The sequence below is a fragment of the Molothrus aeneus genome, chromosome 3 (assembly GCF_037042795.1).
Source record: "Molothrus aeneus isolate 106 chromosome 3, BPBGC_Maene_1.0, whole genome shotgun sequence".
Taxonomy (NCBI): domain Eukaryota; kingdom Metazoa; phylum Chordata; class Aves; order Passeriformes; family Icteridae; genus Molothrus; species Molothrus aeneus.
In genome coordinates this window covers 51,876,602-51,889,345 of record NC_089648.1, presented here as the reverse complement: position 1 = coordinate 51,889,345, position 12,744 = coordinate 51,876,602, and the positions used below count along the sequence as shown (strand labels likewise).

The following is a 12,744-nucleotide window of genomic DNA, read 5'->3' as shown; positions in this document are numbered from 1 at the left end:
AAATGCAGAAAGAGGACAGGGGAAGGAGACTTCATCTGTCTTTCAAGATAAATCCGTTTGTTATATAAAACAAACAGATAAAACCCATCACAGCTTAACTGTCTAATATTTTGGACTGTTTTTAGAAGCATTTCAAACCTTCGTGGCAAGCTTGCTATTAAAATTAATGATTTCTGTGTACTTGTGCTAAGAGGTCTGTAAATATTTACTAAGCTATTTCAGCCTTTTGTAAACAAAATATGGGGGGGGGTTATATAAACTGAAAATGTTTAAATATTTTTGCAGAGTTTTATATATTTATACTGGTGGAAGATAGTAACATTGTTTTTGCTCTTTGCTTGGGAGACTTGATTTTTATGATGGTACATAATAGTGACAGATTTTGTGGGAAAAGTAATGTGAATTTTAAGTGGTGTTTTGCCTTTCTTTCTCCCATCTCTTTTTATTATATTGTTTTCAGGCTGTATTGTGCTATTTCCTAAATAATAGATATCTCTTTTTTTTCTCCCCTTTTTTCTGATAGCAGTGTATAGCTGTATTAGCATTGTTTTTCCTTTGCCTTTTTGTCTCAACTAGGTTCTTATGCATCATTCTGCTGAGAATACAGCTTCTAAAAAGAAGGAAGGAGTAAACTTAGCTTGGTGCACTGTTGTCATTTATTGGTTGTGCTTTCCTTTTTCACTAGCAACGAGCAGCTACACTGCAGATTTTTGTACTCAGATGAAGACTTTTTAGGCTTTGCCTTGAGTTTTGGGGAGGGTAGGCAACAAGGATGTTCTCCTTGGAGCCTCTAGGGCTCATCCACAGCTTCAGGAGCTATGGCATCTATCTGTGGGTTTATTCCAGACAAATTTTTCCTGCCAGAAAGCCTGGTCTGTGCTGCACAGTTACTGAGCAGGTAATTGGAGGAGCAGAGCAATAAGGTGATACTTCAATGTGCTTTCTTCTTCCCACTTGCTTCATCTGTGCCTTGCCTAATCTTTCCCTGGTTGCTCTTCATCCAGCCTGCAGAGGCAAGGCACTGGGAGAGCTAACGAGATGGTGCCATTTGTTCTAGTCATGAGAGCTGTGCCATGGGGGTTGTTTATGGGCTGACGGCATCAGGGCTCGTTTTCTCAGCAGCTCCTGCAGTGTTTCGTGTCAGGGCTGTTTCAGATGAGTCTTGCACAGAAATTTTTCTCTTAATGACTCTGTCTGAAAGGAGTAATACAACTGTTTTAATGTTTTGCTCGTCCTTGTAGACAGGGTGTTTGATGTTTGTTAGTGCAAAAAGCAAATGCCTGAATGGATTTCTGCATCACTTTGGAAGCATGGTGTACTAGGATGTACAGATCAGCCTCAACAGTGCACCTTGTAACTCTTTCCCTTTGACTCTCAGGTCACAATATTGCTATTTTAGTTGACTGGAATCTGAAGTTTAAATGCTGCACATTCTGCCACGTCTTTGCCTCCCTCAGGAAAGAAGAATGTTGATGGCAGTGACAAGCCAGAGGTGGAGGGAGAGATGAAAACTTGTGCTATTCAATTAATGTGTCCACTTAGCATTTTTATACCCAGTGCCGTTTTACATTTTTGAAGCATCAATGTTTGAGTCAGCAAAGTAAAGATGAGTGCAAATAGAAACAAGACCAGTCTCTGTGTGGGAGGTGTCAGGAAGAAAGGAGTCATTTGCCTCTCCTCTCACCTTGCTGGCACCTGTACAGAAGATTTTGCTTCTATAGCCTGAAGTCTTTAGTTCTCAGAGACAGGGAGTTTACTTGAACTTGTGGTTTTGAAAAGCTCTGTGCTATGCTTCAGCCCTGAGGCAAATAGTAAGCGTGAGGCTTTGCAGTGCACCTCTGCAAGGGAGCAGCATGCACTTAGGCTGTGTTTTAGGCAGTGTAGGGAAAAAATTGAACCTTCTGCAGGAAGGTGCTTTCTAAGGAGAAGTCATATGTACGTTAGGAGAATTGCTTTGTTTGTTCAGATTTTGAACTGGTCAGGAGAGGGCACATGAGTGGAAGTGTAATTCTTACAGCGGAAAAGCTCTCCAAACTGTGAAGGTTTTACAGCATTTTTCAGGAAAAGTCCATTATTCCACTGCCAAAGCCACTTGGCTGACAATACTTTGGCCCCAGGATCCCTTGGGTTCATCTAGAGCATTGTGGTCTTTTCACTTCAAAATAAATGTAGCTGCCAGTGTAGTTGATTTGAACTTTATCATCACTGGTACTTAATCCATCAATTTTTTGGAAGTTTAGTAAGAAGACCAGGAGCCAAATGGGGTCTTGAACTTGGGGTCAGATGTCTTCAAGCCTGTAGTCTGAAACCTTGGTGCCGAAAACAGGGATTAGAGTGATTGAATCTCGAGGAGGATGTTGTGGATTTCTGCACTAGGTTTTGTCTGGGAAAGAAAGGCCAAGTTTCGTAGTAATAGCAGAGGAAAGGTGATATTTTTGGAAAGTGATACCACATAGTCTTTCCATTGATTGGACAAAAAGAGATAGGATACCAATGGAAAGAAGGAGCAATATCTCTTTATTCTCCAAAACCTTTCCCATCAAGGTTTCATCCTGCATGTGTTCAACTTGAGCTCTCTGTTCTTTGTCCAGGATCCAGTTTCTTGTCAGTGTTCAGATGTTGAGGGATTGTTGGCAAGCTAAAAAGGAATTAATCCTTCCTTGCTTTCCTTGCTTTTTAAGAGAATAGTCATTCTTCTTCAGTGCCTCATTCGGTAACAGTTTATCACTCAGCCTGACTCCATGTTGACTCAGTTACACTTGACCTCACCCATTCCACCTATTTCCTGACCATGCTGAGTTACTGCTCTCTGCCAGCACCCAAGACCTCGAAGGAGAGGGCAGAAGTAGAGGGACTAACTTGCATTAGTGTATAGCTTAACTCAGGGACTTCTTGATTTTATGTTATGAAATTCAAAACAGCAAGGACATTGCTTCTAAATTGCTTTGTATTGCATTTTCACTGGTTGAGAGTGCTGTCCTTTTTTCTAAATAATACTATTTTCAATTAGGGAAAAAAAAAACAAACCACAAAACCCCAGCAGAAACTCTCAGACTTCTAAATCTCTGAATGAGATTTTAGCTTCAGCAGTCAGCATATCTTTCAGGAAATAACTAAAACCTGACTTGGGAATAATGCAGGAGACTGCCAAGTGTATCAGTTGACTTCTTTTCCTGATTGAGTGTTTGTTGGTAAAACTAATTGCATTTTCCCACCAGATGTTGTTTTAGTTGCTATGTATAATTGCATGTTTGTGAAGAATATGTGTTTTCAGAGACAGACTTTCCTGGCAGTTTTGTGGGCAATCAGAAAACAACACTGCTCGAAGAATATCCCAGAGGATTTCTGCTGTGGGAACTCAGTGGTTCAGGCTTGGAGTCCTGTCCAAGTTAATTGTCACAGAAGATGTTCTCTAGAAGGTGTTCAGCTGTTGGACTTTTATTCATTTTGCATGCTGCTTCAAATATAATTTTTTTCACATTTTAAGTAAACTGAGGCATATCATTAATGCCATGAACATTATATAGGAGGGCAACTCTTCACTTAAAAATCTAATTGCTGTAAGATGCTTGCTCAAAAAATGTCTTGAGAGTCAAGAAGGAATATAGAAGAAATATGTGTGCCTGGAGTACACAAGTCAGAATTAGTCCAGGTATAATTACAGGAATGTATAATAATCAGTCTTTCTGTGATTTGCTAGAATGCTTTCATATAACATTTCATAAAACATCTTTGCCTGGACAATTGCTTCTATCCCCACATGTCCAGAGTAGTTAATAGCTTGAGATCCTGGTTTTAAGACTACTTATATTTTTGACTCCTGAAGTGGCATGCAAGACTGTATCTCATTTACAATCATTCAACTACATTATACTATTTTAGAGAGAAATAAAGCCAGTGCAGTTTGAATCCCCAGTTTTTAGTATTTCAATATTTATTAAATGGATTCGTCACCAAGATCTCTGATGGATTTACTTTGCCTTCTCATTTGATGGCTTTGTAATAGTTATCTAGATCCTATGGACTTGGTAAAAGAGAGAATGAACAAGCCTGAAAGCAGGTAATTCAGCCAGTGCTGCTTTTGAAAGGATTAATGACCTCAAATGAGAATAACACCGCTGTGTGTATGTTTATAAATGTGGTTAGCTGAATGATCCTGGGCTGTAGCAGCCATGGGGGGGGGGGGCTGGTAACTGCTCACATCCAAAGGAAACAGTCTTCCAAGATTTTTGGACATAAAGGCAGTCAAGAAAAATCTAGTGCTTTCCCCCTGAGCTTGTATGTGAATTTTAGTGATGTCTCTTTTTGTGTCAGTTCAAGAAATCATTTTACAGTGGCTGAATTTTTAATGGAAATAAAAAAGTATTCAGCAGGAGACCAGCTGTCTCCCTCACTCTGCTTTTCTTTATTTCTCTCTGTATTTTGAGGTAAAAAGAAGGAAAGCCAGAAATATGACACTGAGAAAAAACAAACTTTCACTTTTTAATGGATCCTAAGAGGAGTTTGCTGCACTGTCTCCTGCTTTGTGGTGGAGAAACAGTAAACAAGAAAAGCCCAAGCAAAATGCTAATATTACATCTAAATGGACTGCAGAATGCTGGAGATAAGCCTTGGCAAGACTGACATTCGTTTGTTCGACTAATGAATGAAAATAATTAATGGCAATAATTTTCCCTGCACTTTCTTTGTTACTAAGCCTACCTGCATAAATAGAAGGTTGATCCATCGTTTTGTGTATTTACCACTTTATAGTTCAGTTAATTTTGAATCAGCAAAATAGATTTATCTCTATTAGTGTGATGGCAGTATGGTGACAGCTGTGAAGGCTGTTCCTATCATAAATACTGAAGTTGGTACAGGTGGCTAAATCAGAGCAAACAGAACTAATTCAGCTTCCTTGAACTGCTCAGCCACTTCTGACAGTGTAAATGGTTGACCTTATTAGCATTTTTGCAAAGTGTATTTTCTGAGGTGCCTAGTTTTTCCTGTAGGGGAAGATGGGGGAGGAGACTGAAGAAGAACGCATAAAGACAGGTCTAAATCTTGAGAAAGTGAAGGTCAGTGAAGCAAAACATAAAATGAGGCAGCTGTGAATGCAGAGCTGCGCAGGACAATTTTTTAAGTGGCAACAGTGATACGGCCTGCTATGATGGCACCAAGATTTTAGCAGGTGTGTGTACCAAACACACACACAAAGGCAAAGAGTAAAACAAAATACTGAAAGGGTAAGGTTTCCAAGTGGTTAAGAAGAGGAGTCCTTCAAACTTTGAAAGTACAGCCCTGGAGAATGTTAAAAACCAAAAGTGGCTACCTGTCCTGTGGGAGAAGGGAGATCTGTAATTAGAGAAATTGGTCAGTGGAGTTACTGACAGCTTAGCCATATCTTAGGGAAGATTAGAGCACTTAAGATTTAATGACAGATTACATTAATTTTCAGAATGTTTCAGTGTGTTCAGGAATTTAGATCAATCTGTTCATGCACCTTGCATAGTCCTACAAGGCAAGTTCTGCCTGTATGTGAAAATTTGCGGTTTTAAGAACCAGATTGTACTAGGATGGAGTTTGCTAGAATCATTTTTAGTGCTGTTGAAGTTAATGGAGTCTATGAGTTGTTTTGTGTTTGTGAGTTGTCAGATGTTTGTTCTTTGTAGAAAGTCAAGAGGATCTGTTAAAAATCCCAAGCCAGCAGGAGTAAAACAGATGCATGTTCCTTTTTTTAGCTTTCCAACATCACAATACTGGAATATCTCACTTGCAAAGTGCTACCCTAAAGTAGCCTCCAACAGCTTTATATTTCTTCCAGCTGCTATAGCAAATCCAGCTTCTAATGCTTTAACTTCAGCTTCAGTCAAAGGTTTGGTTGTTTCCCTGATGCAGAATGACAGTTCCTGTTCTGAAAATGTATTGATTAGATTTCCTGGGAGTTTTGTTTAACCAGCAACATTAGAAACCTTCAGTGTTAGTACTAAATGTCACAAATGGAGGCATCTTGTTTTATCGATATCTTTCTGTAACATTATTGACTGTTCAGTTTGTACAACCAAAACCTGAGATTGGGAATAATTCTGCCTTCTACTTCTCACATGTATTCCCATTATGATAAAGTTTGAGCATTCTTACTGTTGATGAGTTCTATTTACTTACATTAAACCAAATTAAATAGCAGCAAAATGTGTTATGTGTCAAAAAAGCAGTGGTCTTACAAAATTATACTTCTGCAAAACAGTGGGCTTCCTGAGCTGGACCTTCAATGTACCAGGTCTTTGGTCACTCCACTGTAGCATTGTGAATCTTGGTGCTGCCAAACCACTTTCTGCTGGTGCTGTGTCTGGTCCAGAGCATTGCAGCATCACAACAGATCTTACAGGAACTGCGGAGTTCGGCGCAGTATTACTGAAATTTACGTAGCAAAGCCACCCAACATGTCCAAGCCGTTCCTCTTGAGCTGAATTTTTAGCTTCTTGGCTGTTGTAATATTAATCTCTTCATAAGAGGAATACTTCAGAGCAAAATACCCCATCTTTTGCTTACCATATGTCTTTTAGAAATTGGTGTATTTCAGACTGTTAGTTGAAATGTCTTTGATATCTTGGGCATTTAAGGGGTTGCAATATTGAATGCTAAGTTTCATGGATGATAGTTCAGAAATCTTTGCTTGAAAAAACTATTAATTTACCAAAACTAGGTTGTGAAACTCACCTCAAGTTAGCACATAGACTGAAGAGGTCAGTGCATTCCAGAGAAGGGTGTTTGTCAGGTATTCAGATTTGTTATAACAGATAGAAGTCACCCCAAGCTTGGGTTTCATGGGGAACTAAGACACTTGTGTTTCAGAACTGAACCCCCCTTTCATCTCTGGGTACACTTGGAAAACCATGTGTGCTTTCCCAGTGCTGTTAACCACAGTTTCCCTTGAAAGCACACAACATCTGGGCACTACAGGAGCCCTGCATTTGTGTGACTTTATTCAGTTGCAGCTTCACTGTAGTGTAGGCTTGGTCATGTGTGATATTGTGTAAAGACATACTGCATTTATGTTGTGGTACTGACTCACACTCAGAAGGTACTGGGTGATTTTAGGTATTGGGTTATCGGATTTTCCATATTCTGCAAATGCAATTCTGCAGTTGGTAATACATGTAAGATCAGTTGTAATAACAAGCAGTAGGAAAGGAGAAGAGATGAGTCAAGAGAAGAACAGAACAAGGGGCCAAAGAACCACTTCAAAATAAGTACTAAGGTTTTTTAAATTATTCTTATTATCACTTAGCTTTTGTGTTCAAGGGTTAACAAACCACCAAAACTTGTTCCCTTTTGCAACATTCTGTCTGACCTCCTAGATCTGCAAACACACACACAAAAAATTATTTAAGTATCTAAAATGTAACTTCTTAATTTCTCTGTTAGATCCTTTAGGGATATCCTGTGGCTCAACCTTTTGTCTGAAGGTCAAGAGAGTTTTATTCATCTGACATAAGTAGCTTGAGTGTGGCATTTATAACCTGAGTAATGTTATGGATGATAACACCATTAGACATTTTTACAGCTTCAGCAGGAGTTCAGCCAGCAGGACTATCAGGCTGATAAATGCTTTCATCTTAAAGGTTGTATTGCTACAATAACCCTGAAACTTACAGCTGCTCCTTGAAACCTACAGCCTGGCTGAAGAGATGAAGTGTGCCCTCTGATATTTCTAGGTTGCTAAAGAGCTCTCTCAAGTTCCAGTGCAAGAATTAATATGCTGACATGCAGCTGTTCTGAACTGGAAATTACTGAGGACTTCATAATTTTAAATTATTTGGGGGCAGTGTTACTCAAAAGAATTAGCTTTGGATTGAGATGAGAGTGAACTGTTGAGTGATGAATACAAAGATTTTGTTCCTACCCAATTATAAAATGCTTCTGCGGGGTTTTAGGAGGCAGACTCTTGTACTGCTATTTTCAGAAACAACAGAGGCTCAGCTCCCCTCTCTGGGTATTTGCAGTTCCAGAACTTCTTGTAGACTAGCTAGAAACTGATCCCTAGTAGACTGAGAGTGGTGTGAAAAGCTAGCAGTGACGACTGGTAGGATTTTGCCTTTGTAAAAGTTTGTTTTGTTGAGATCAGAGAGTGTTTTGAAAATGAATAGTGACAGTGGCCGTGCACTGATCATGCATGTGAAAACAGTGGAAATAGTGAACAGTGTGAAAGGAGATGTGATGATACAAGTGGAAGAAGAATAGAATAAGGGATCACAAGGGAGGATAGTGTGAGATGAACAAAGGTTGAATGCTTGCTCTTACACCTAAGAATAGTATTGTGAGGCTTGTAGCAAACTTCAGTTGCTGTTTTAACCCAGCAACTATTTAACACAAAAATATTTGTAACATGTAATGATTACAGTAAGGCAGCCAGATACTGATTTTTTAAAATATTTTTGATAATGGGAAACAAACAACTCCATTGTTTTCCTTAAGATTTTGATGACTTTATGGGAGTTCTGTTAAATTGCCATTCTAGTTTACAACCTTCATTATGTTGATCATAAAAAGAACTCTAATTGTTTTTGTTTGTTTGTTTGTTTTGGTTTGTGGTTGGTTTTTTTTGTGTTTTGGGGTTTTTTTGGTTTGGTGGTTTTTTTTTTCTTTTTGTTGGTTTGGTTTGGGTTTTTTTGCTTTGGCATGTTTTTTGGGGTTTTTTACTTAGGCTTAAGGAACCACACTTCCTTTCTGAACTTTCAAAAGTGCAATAATGACAATTGCTTCCTAGGAGACTACTGTTGAATAAATGTAATACAATACACACATTGCTTGCTGCAAGTCTGACACAGCCTCTCAGTAGGAAGATAGAAAAGAAGACCTCTGACCGCAGAGGTCACTGAGGGTGATTGGAGGCTTTGAACAAGAAGTGTACATGGAGATCTTAAGTGGGCTGTGATTCTTCAGCTTGGGAAAGAGATGACCAGGCAATTACATAATAGAGGTCTGTAAATTTGTGACCAATGTTAAGAATGTAAGTAGGGAACAATTATTCGTGTTTCTTTCAGTGTAGAGAGCTAAAGGTTGCCAAATGAAATTATAAATTATCAGAGAAGAGGGATTGTGGGGTTTTTTTTGTTGAAAGCTGCAGGAGTGTGGGGGGAGATGCTTGCTCAGTGCATCCTGTTCTTTTACTCTTCTCCAAACACTTGACCATTCCTAAGGGTAAGATCCAAGGCTAGGTGAATTTCTGACCTGGGCATTTAATTGTTAGAACCTTAAATTTACTGGAAATAGGTGGTTGACTGAAGAGCAAGTGTAAGGTTTGACCTTCCTTTGAGCTTCATTTTTAATGCTGGCTAGTTTTCAAGTTGATGGGTGCTTTTAAACTTGCTTTAAAGTGTATTTGCCTCATACAGAATTATGTGATGGCAGCAACAGCCTTGGCTAATCCATTTATTGCTTTAGGATTTATTAGTCCTTATTTCCTGATTTTTCTCTTAAAATTCATCAAATATGCAAGATCTTAACTTTCTTAAATCCTCAAGAAGAATTTATTAAAAAGGAAGTTGCAGGTTCCAGTCAGTCTGACTTCAGTCTGTGATTGGCTATGGAGTTGTTTAAGGACAAGAAAAAACTTGGATTATCCATTTTCTGTTTGAAATGGTGGGCGGAAGCTCTTCTCATCTCTTCCTGGATGTGCAGCATGTTGCCTTATTACCTTCCCCTTGGCCTGTGTTAATCTCCTTCCAGCTGCCTGATCATACTGCTTTTGCCTCTTTTTTGTTTTTGGAAGGCATTCTCCCACTTTGTCTACTCATCAGCTGAATAACCTGTCCTTCTCTATTAAGCTTTCTATTTCTCATGAATCATTTGAAATCTCTGCTAGGACCTCACTTTGGTCAGCTGTGACTTTTCTTTTGATATTGTTATGACTGATGCACACCTTTTCTGCCACCAGGTTTAGGAGTTTTTGTATTATCCAAGAATACTACATCTGTGGTAGCCTTTCTGCCAGCTCACTTTAATTTTGGTAATAATCAAGTTGAAATGAAGTGTAATGTCTCATATTAAAGTGAATGAAATGCATCCACCATGAAACATTACTTGCTCACAGATTTTACAAACTTGCCTGTAGACTCTGCTGCTTTAACTTCATTCTTCACATTCATCTTTGATTGCAGGGTCCTATTCTGGCACCCTTTCACATCCATGACTGCTTTGCTTTCAGTTGATTTCCAGGATGGCTGGTTAATGACAACATGCATTTGAAGGAGGGCCCCGTGGCTGACATTTGGTGGGACTGAGGGTTGTTGTGTCATTTTTAGGTACTGTTTGGCACTGCTGATGGACAGGTTATTGTCATGGACTGCCACGGGCGCATGCTGGCCCACGTGCTCCTTCATGAGTCAGATGGCATCCTCAACATGTCCTGGAACTACCCCAGCTTCCTGGTGGAGGACAGCAGCGAGAGCGACACGGACTCGGACGACTATTCCCCACCACAGGGTAGGTCCTGTGCACATCCTTCTGCTTCAGCTTTGCACCTGCTCATGAAGGCATCCCAAATGCCAGGGCGATGTCACGCCCTACAAAACCAGCAGGGTGGCCACAGTTTCAAGCTCTCGTGGAGCAGAAGCCTGGTATGGGAGAGTGGGTTTGTTCCCAGCTCTGCCACCAGCCTTGCTGCAGGTCATGCCTCATCTGTGCTGCTCTGCCTCTGTTTGCACAAATGAAATAACATCACAAAGCTCAATAAGTTTTCAGTAAGGCTGAGTGAAAAACAGTAGACACGGATATGTCAGGTTTCACTGATAAGCAGGCATGAGGTATTGCAGTGGTTGGTGTGTATGGAGGTACAGAGTGCAGCCACAGAAATTAATGCACTATTATATAGATTCATGTGAAAAGGCAGCAGTACTAGACATGGTGTGAAGTACTATATATTTAGTGTTATCTCTGTTTTGTAGGATTTCTGTAAAGCTCATCGTTACATTCCCATCCTTCATAGTCCTGACATAAAGAGTTCCATAAATACTGCAGAAGGCTCAGAAATGAAGATATTTCCTGCAATGACATGGGGTAGAAGCAGGGTGACTGGAGTTGGCTGGAGTTATTAATTCACATGCTTCAGAGCACATTGCCAGTTTGAGAGTCAGGAATAAATCCTTCTCTCTCCTTAAGTCTCAATACAACTTGTTTGGTGAAATATTTTGGTTTTAAAGTCTTTGGAAATCATCAGTAGCAGAGACTTACAAGGCTTAGGTGCTCATGCACAGTCTGTCCCACCCTTCTCATTCAAGTAATGACAATACTTCCCACTGATGTGACTGATCACTTTATAAGCTCTAGGTGAGCTGTTTCAGTGTATAAAGCCTGAACTACATTAAGAACTAACTTTCTATAACAGTCAGTGATTGTACAGTGAAAATTTTAAATACATAACAATTATTCAAAAATAATTCTGAATTTGGGTCTTGGATCTGAACCTCTGAATTGAGAACTTTTGCAGTTTTAACTCTAATTTGGATTCACACTAAAAAATCTACCTTTTCCACTATATAACAAGCTTATGTATTTAACAAACATTGAAGGGAGATAATCTGATCACCTGGTAAAATGTTAGAATATTTTAAAACTGGATTTTGTTTTGGCTTTCATGCCTTACTTCTGGTAATGGGTGAGATTTCTTCCCTTAGAAGGAAAGAAACTAACTTCAACCTAGCAAGCTCCTAAAGCAAGACAGACAACAACAATAAATTGGATTTTTCCTGGGGTTTTGTTGTGTTTTTCAGAAATACTGAGGTTCCATTTGGAGGATGGTGAAATTGCAGATGAGAGCTTAAATGATCCAAATGTGTGTGTTAGCTTTTTCTGAGTCAGTCAGGGGGTGGGTGGACTCGTTACAAGCCTATTTTAATGATTACCCAAACATGATCTGTTTTCTTTAGAGCAGATGCAGCATAAACCTCTCAAAGGTGACAAGCCTTTGACTCACACAGATGTGTAGGAAGGACTAGAAGTTTGTTGGGATTTTCTTATTAAATTATATACACACAGAGGTGCCAGTTACTAGACATTCTTCTCCAAAATTCTTTCTCATCAGCTTTTTTACAAGTTCGGGAAACAATACTACTCCTAACTGGTTCTGACATTTTTGTTGACTGGAAAGATGTTGGCTGGGCCTTGACAGGCACTTAATCAGGGACAAGTGGCATCTCCTCTCAGAAACTGTAAACAGGAGTTAAACACCAAAAGCTGCAGATGCCAATATAGGTCATGAAGTATTTGAGCAAAGGAATTTTAGTGAATTGCTGAAAAACAAGCTCAGAGGACCAGAGAATTTGCAAAAATGGTTTTTAAAGCCAAGTGTTCCATTTGGGCTCACCTCTGCTTTTGGGTGCATTGGATCCTGTTATGCAGAATGGCAGGTATCTTTTCATGCTGCTGCCTAGACATTTAGAATGCAGTAATTTGTGAAAGGTCAGTATGTTCTCTTTGAAGTTCTTAAAATGTCTCTGTGTGACCTCAGGAGTCCCTGGTACCTGCCCAAGCAAAAAGGGTATAGAACAAATAGCTTTTAATGTCATTATATTGTTCATCATGCTGGTTTTCAACTGAGATTCTGAGGAAGTCTTCTAAGGCACTGGTTTTCCATTTTTTTTGGTCACTTTGGGGAGTTGAGAATGGAGAAAGACTGAAAAAACACCACAATGTGACATAATAGTATATGCATAAATCACTGTGGATATGGTGCAGTGAAAATTGACAAAGTAAAAGCACTGA

The 12,744-nt window shown here is 39.4% G+C and overlaps 1 protein-coding gene across 2 annotated transcripts in view; it reads left to right on the top strand.

The window, feature by feature from the left end:
• The window catches only part of TULP4 (TUB like protein 4), a 149,227-nt gene that overhangs the window by 99,566 nt on the left and 36,917 nt on the right, over window positions 1-12,744 (top strand). For both annotated transcript variants that reach the window (XM_066546915.1, XM_066546914.1), the window contains exon 5: window positions 10,287-10,467. In XM_066546915.1, the coding sequence (XP_066403012.1) occupies window positions 10,287-10,467 (181 nt within the window). The remainder of the gene's footprint in view (window positions 1-10,286; window positions 10,468-12,744) is intronic.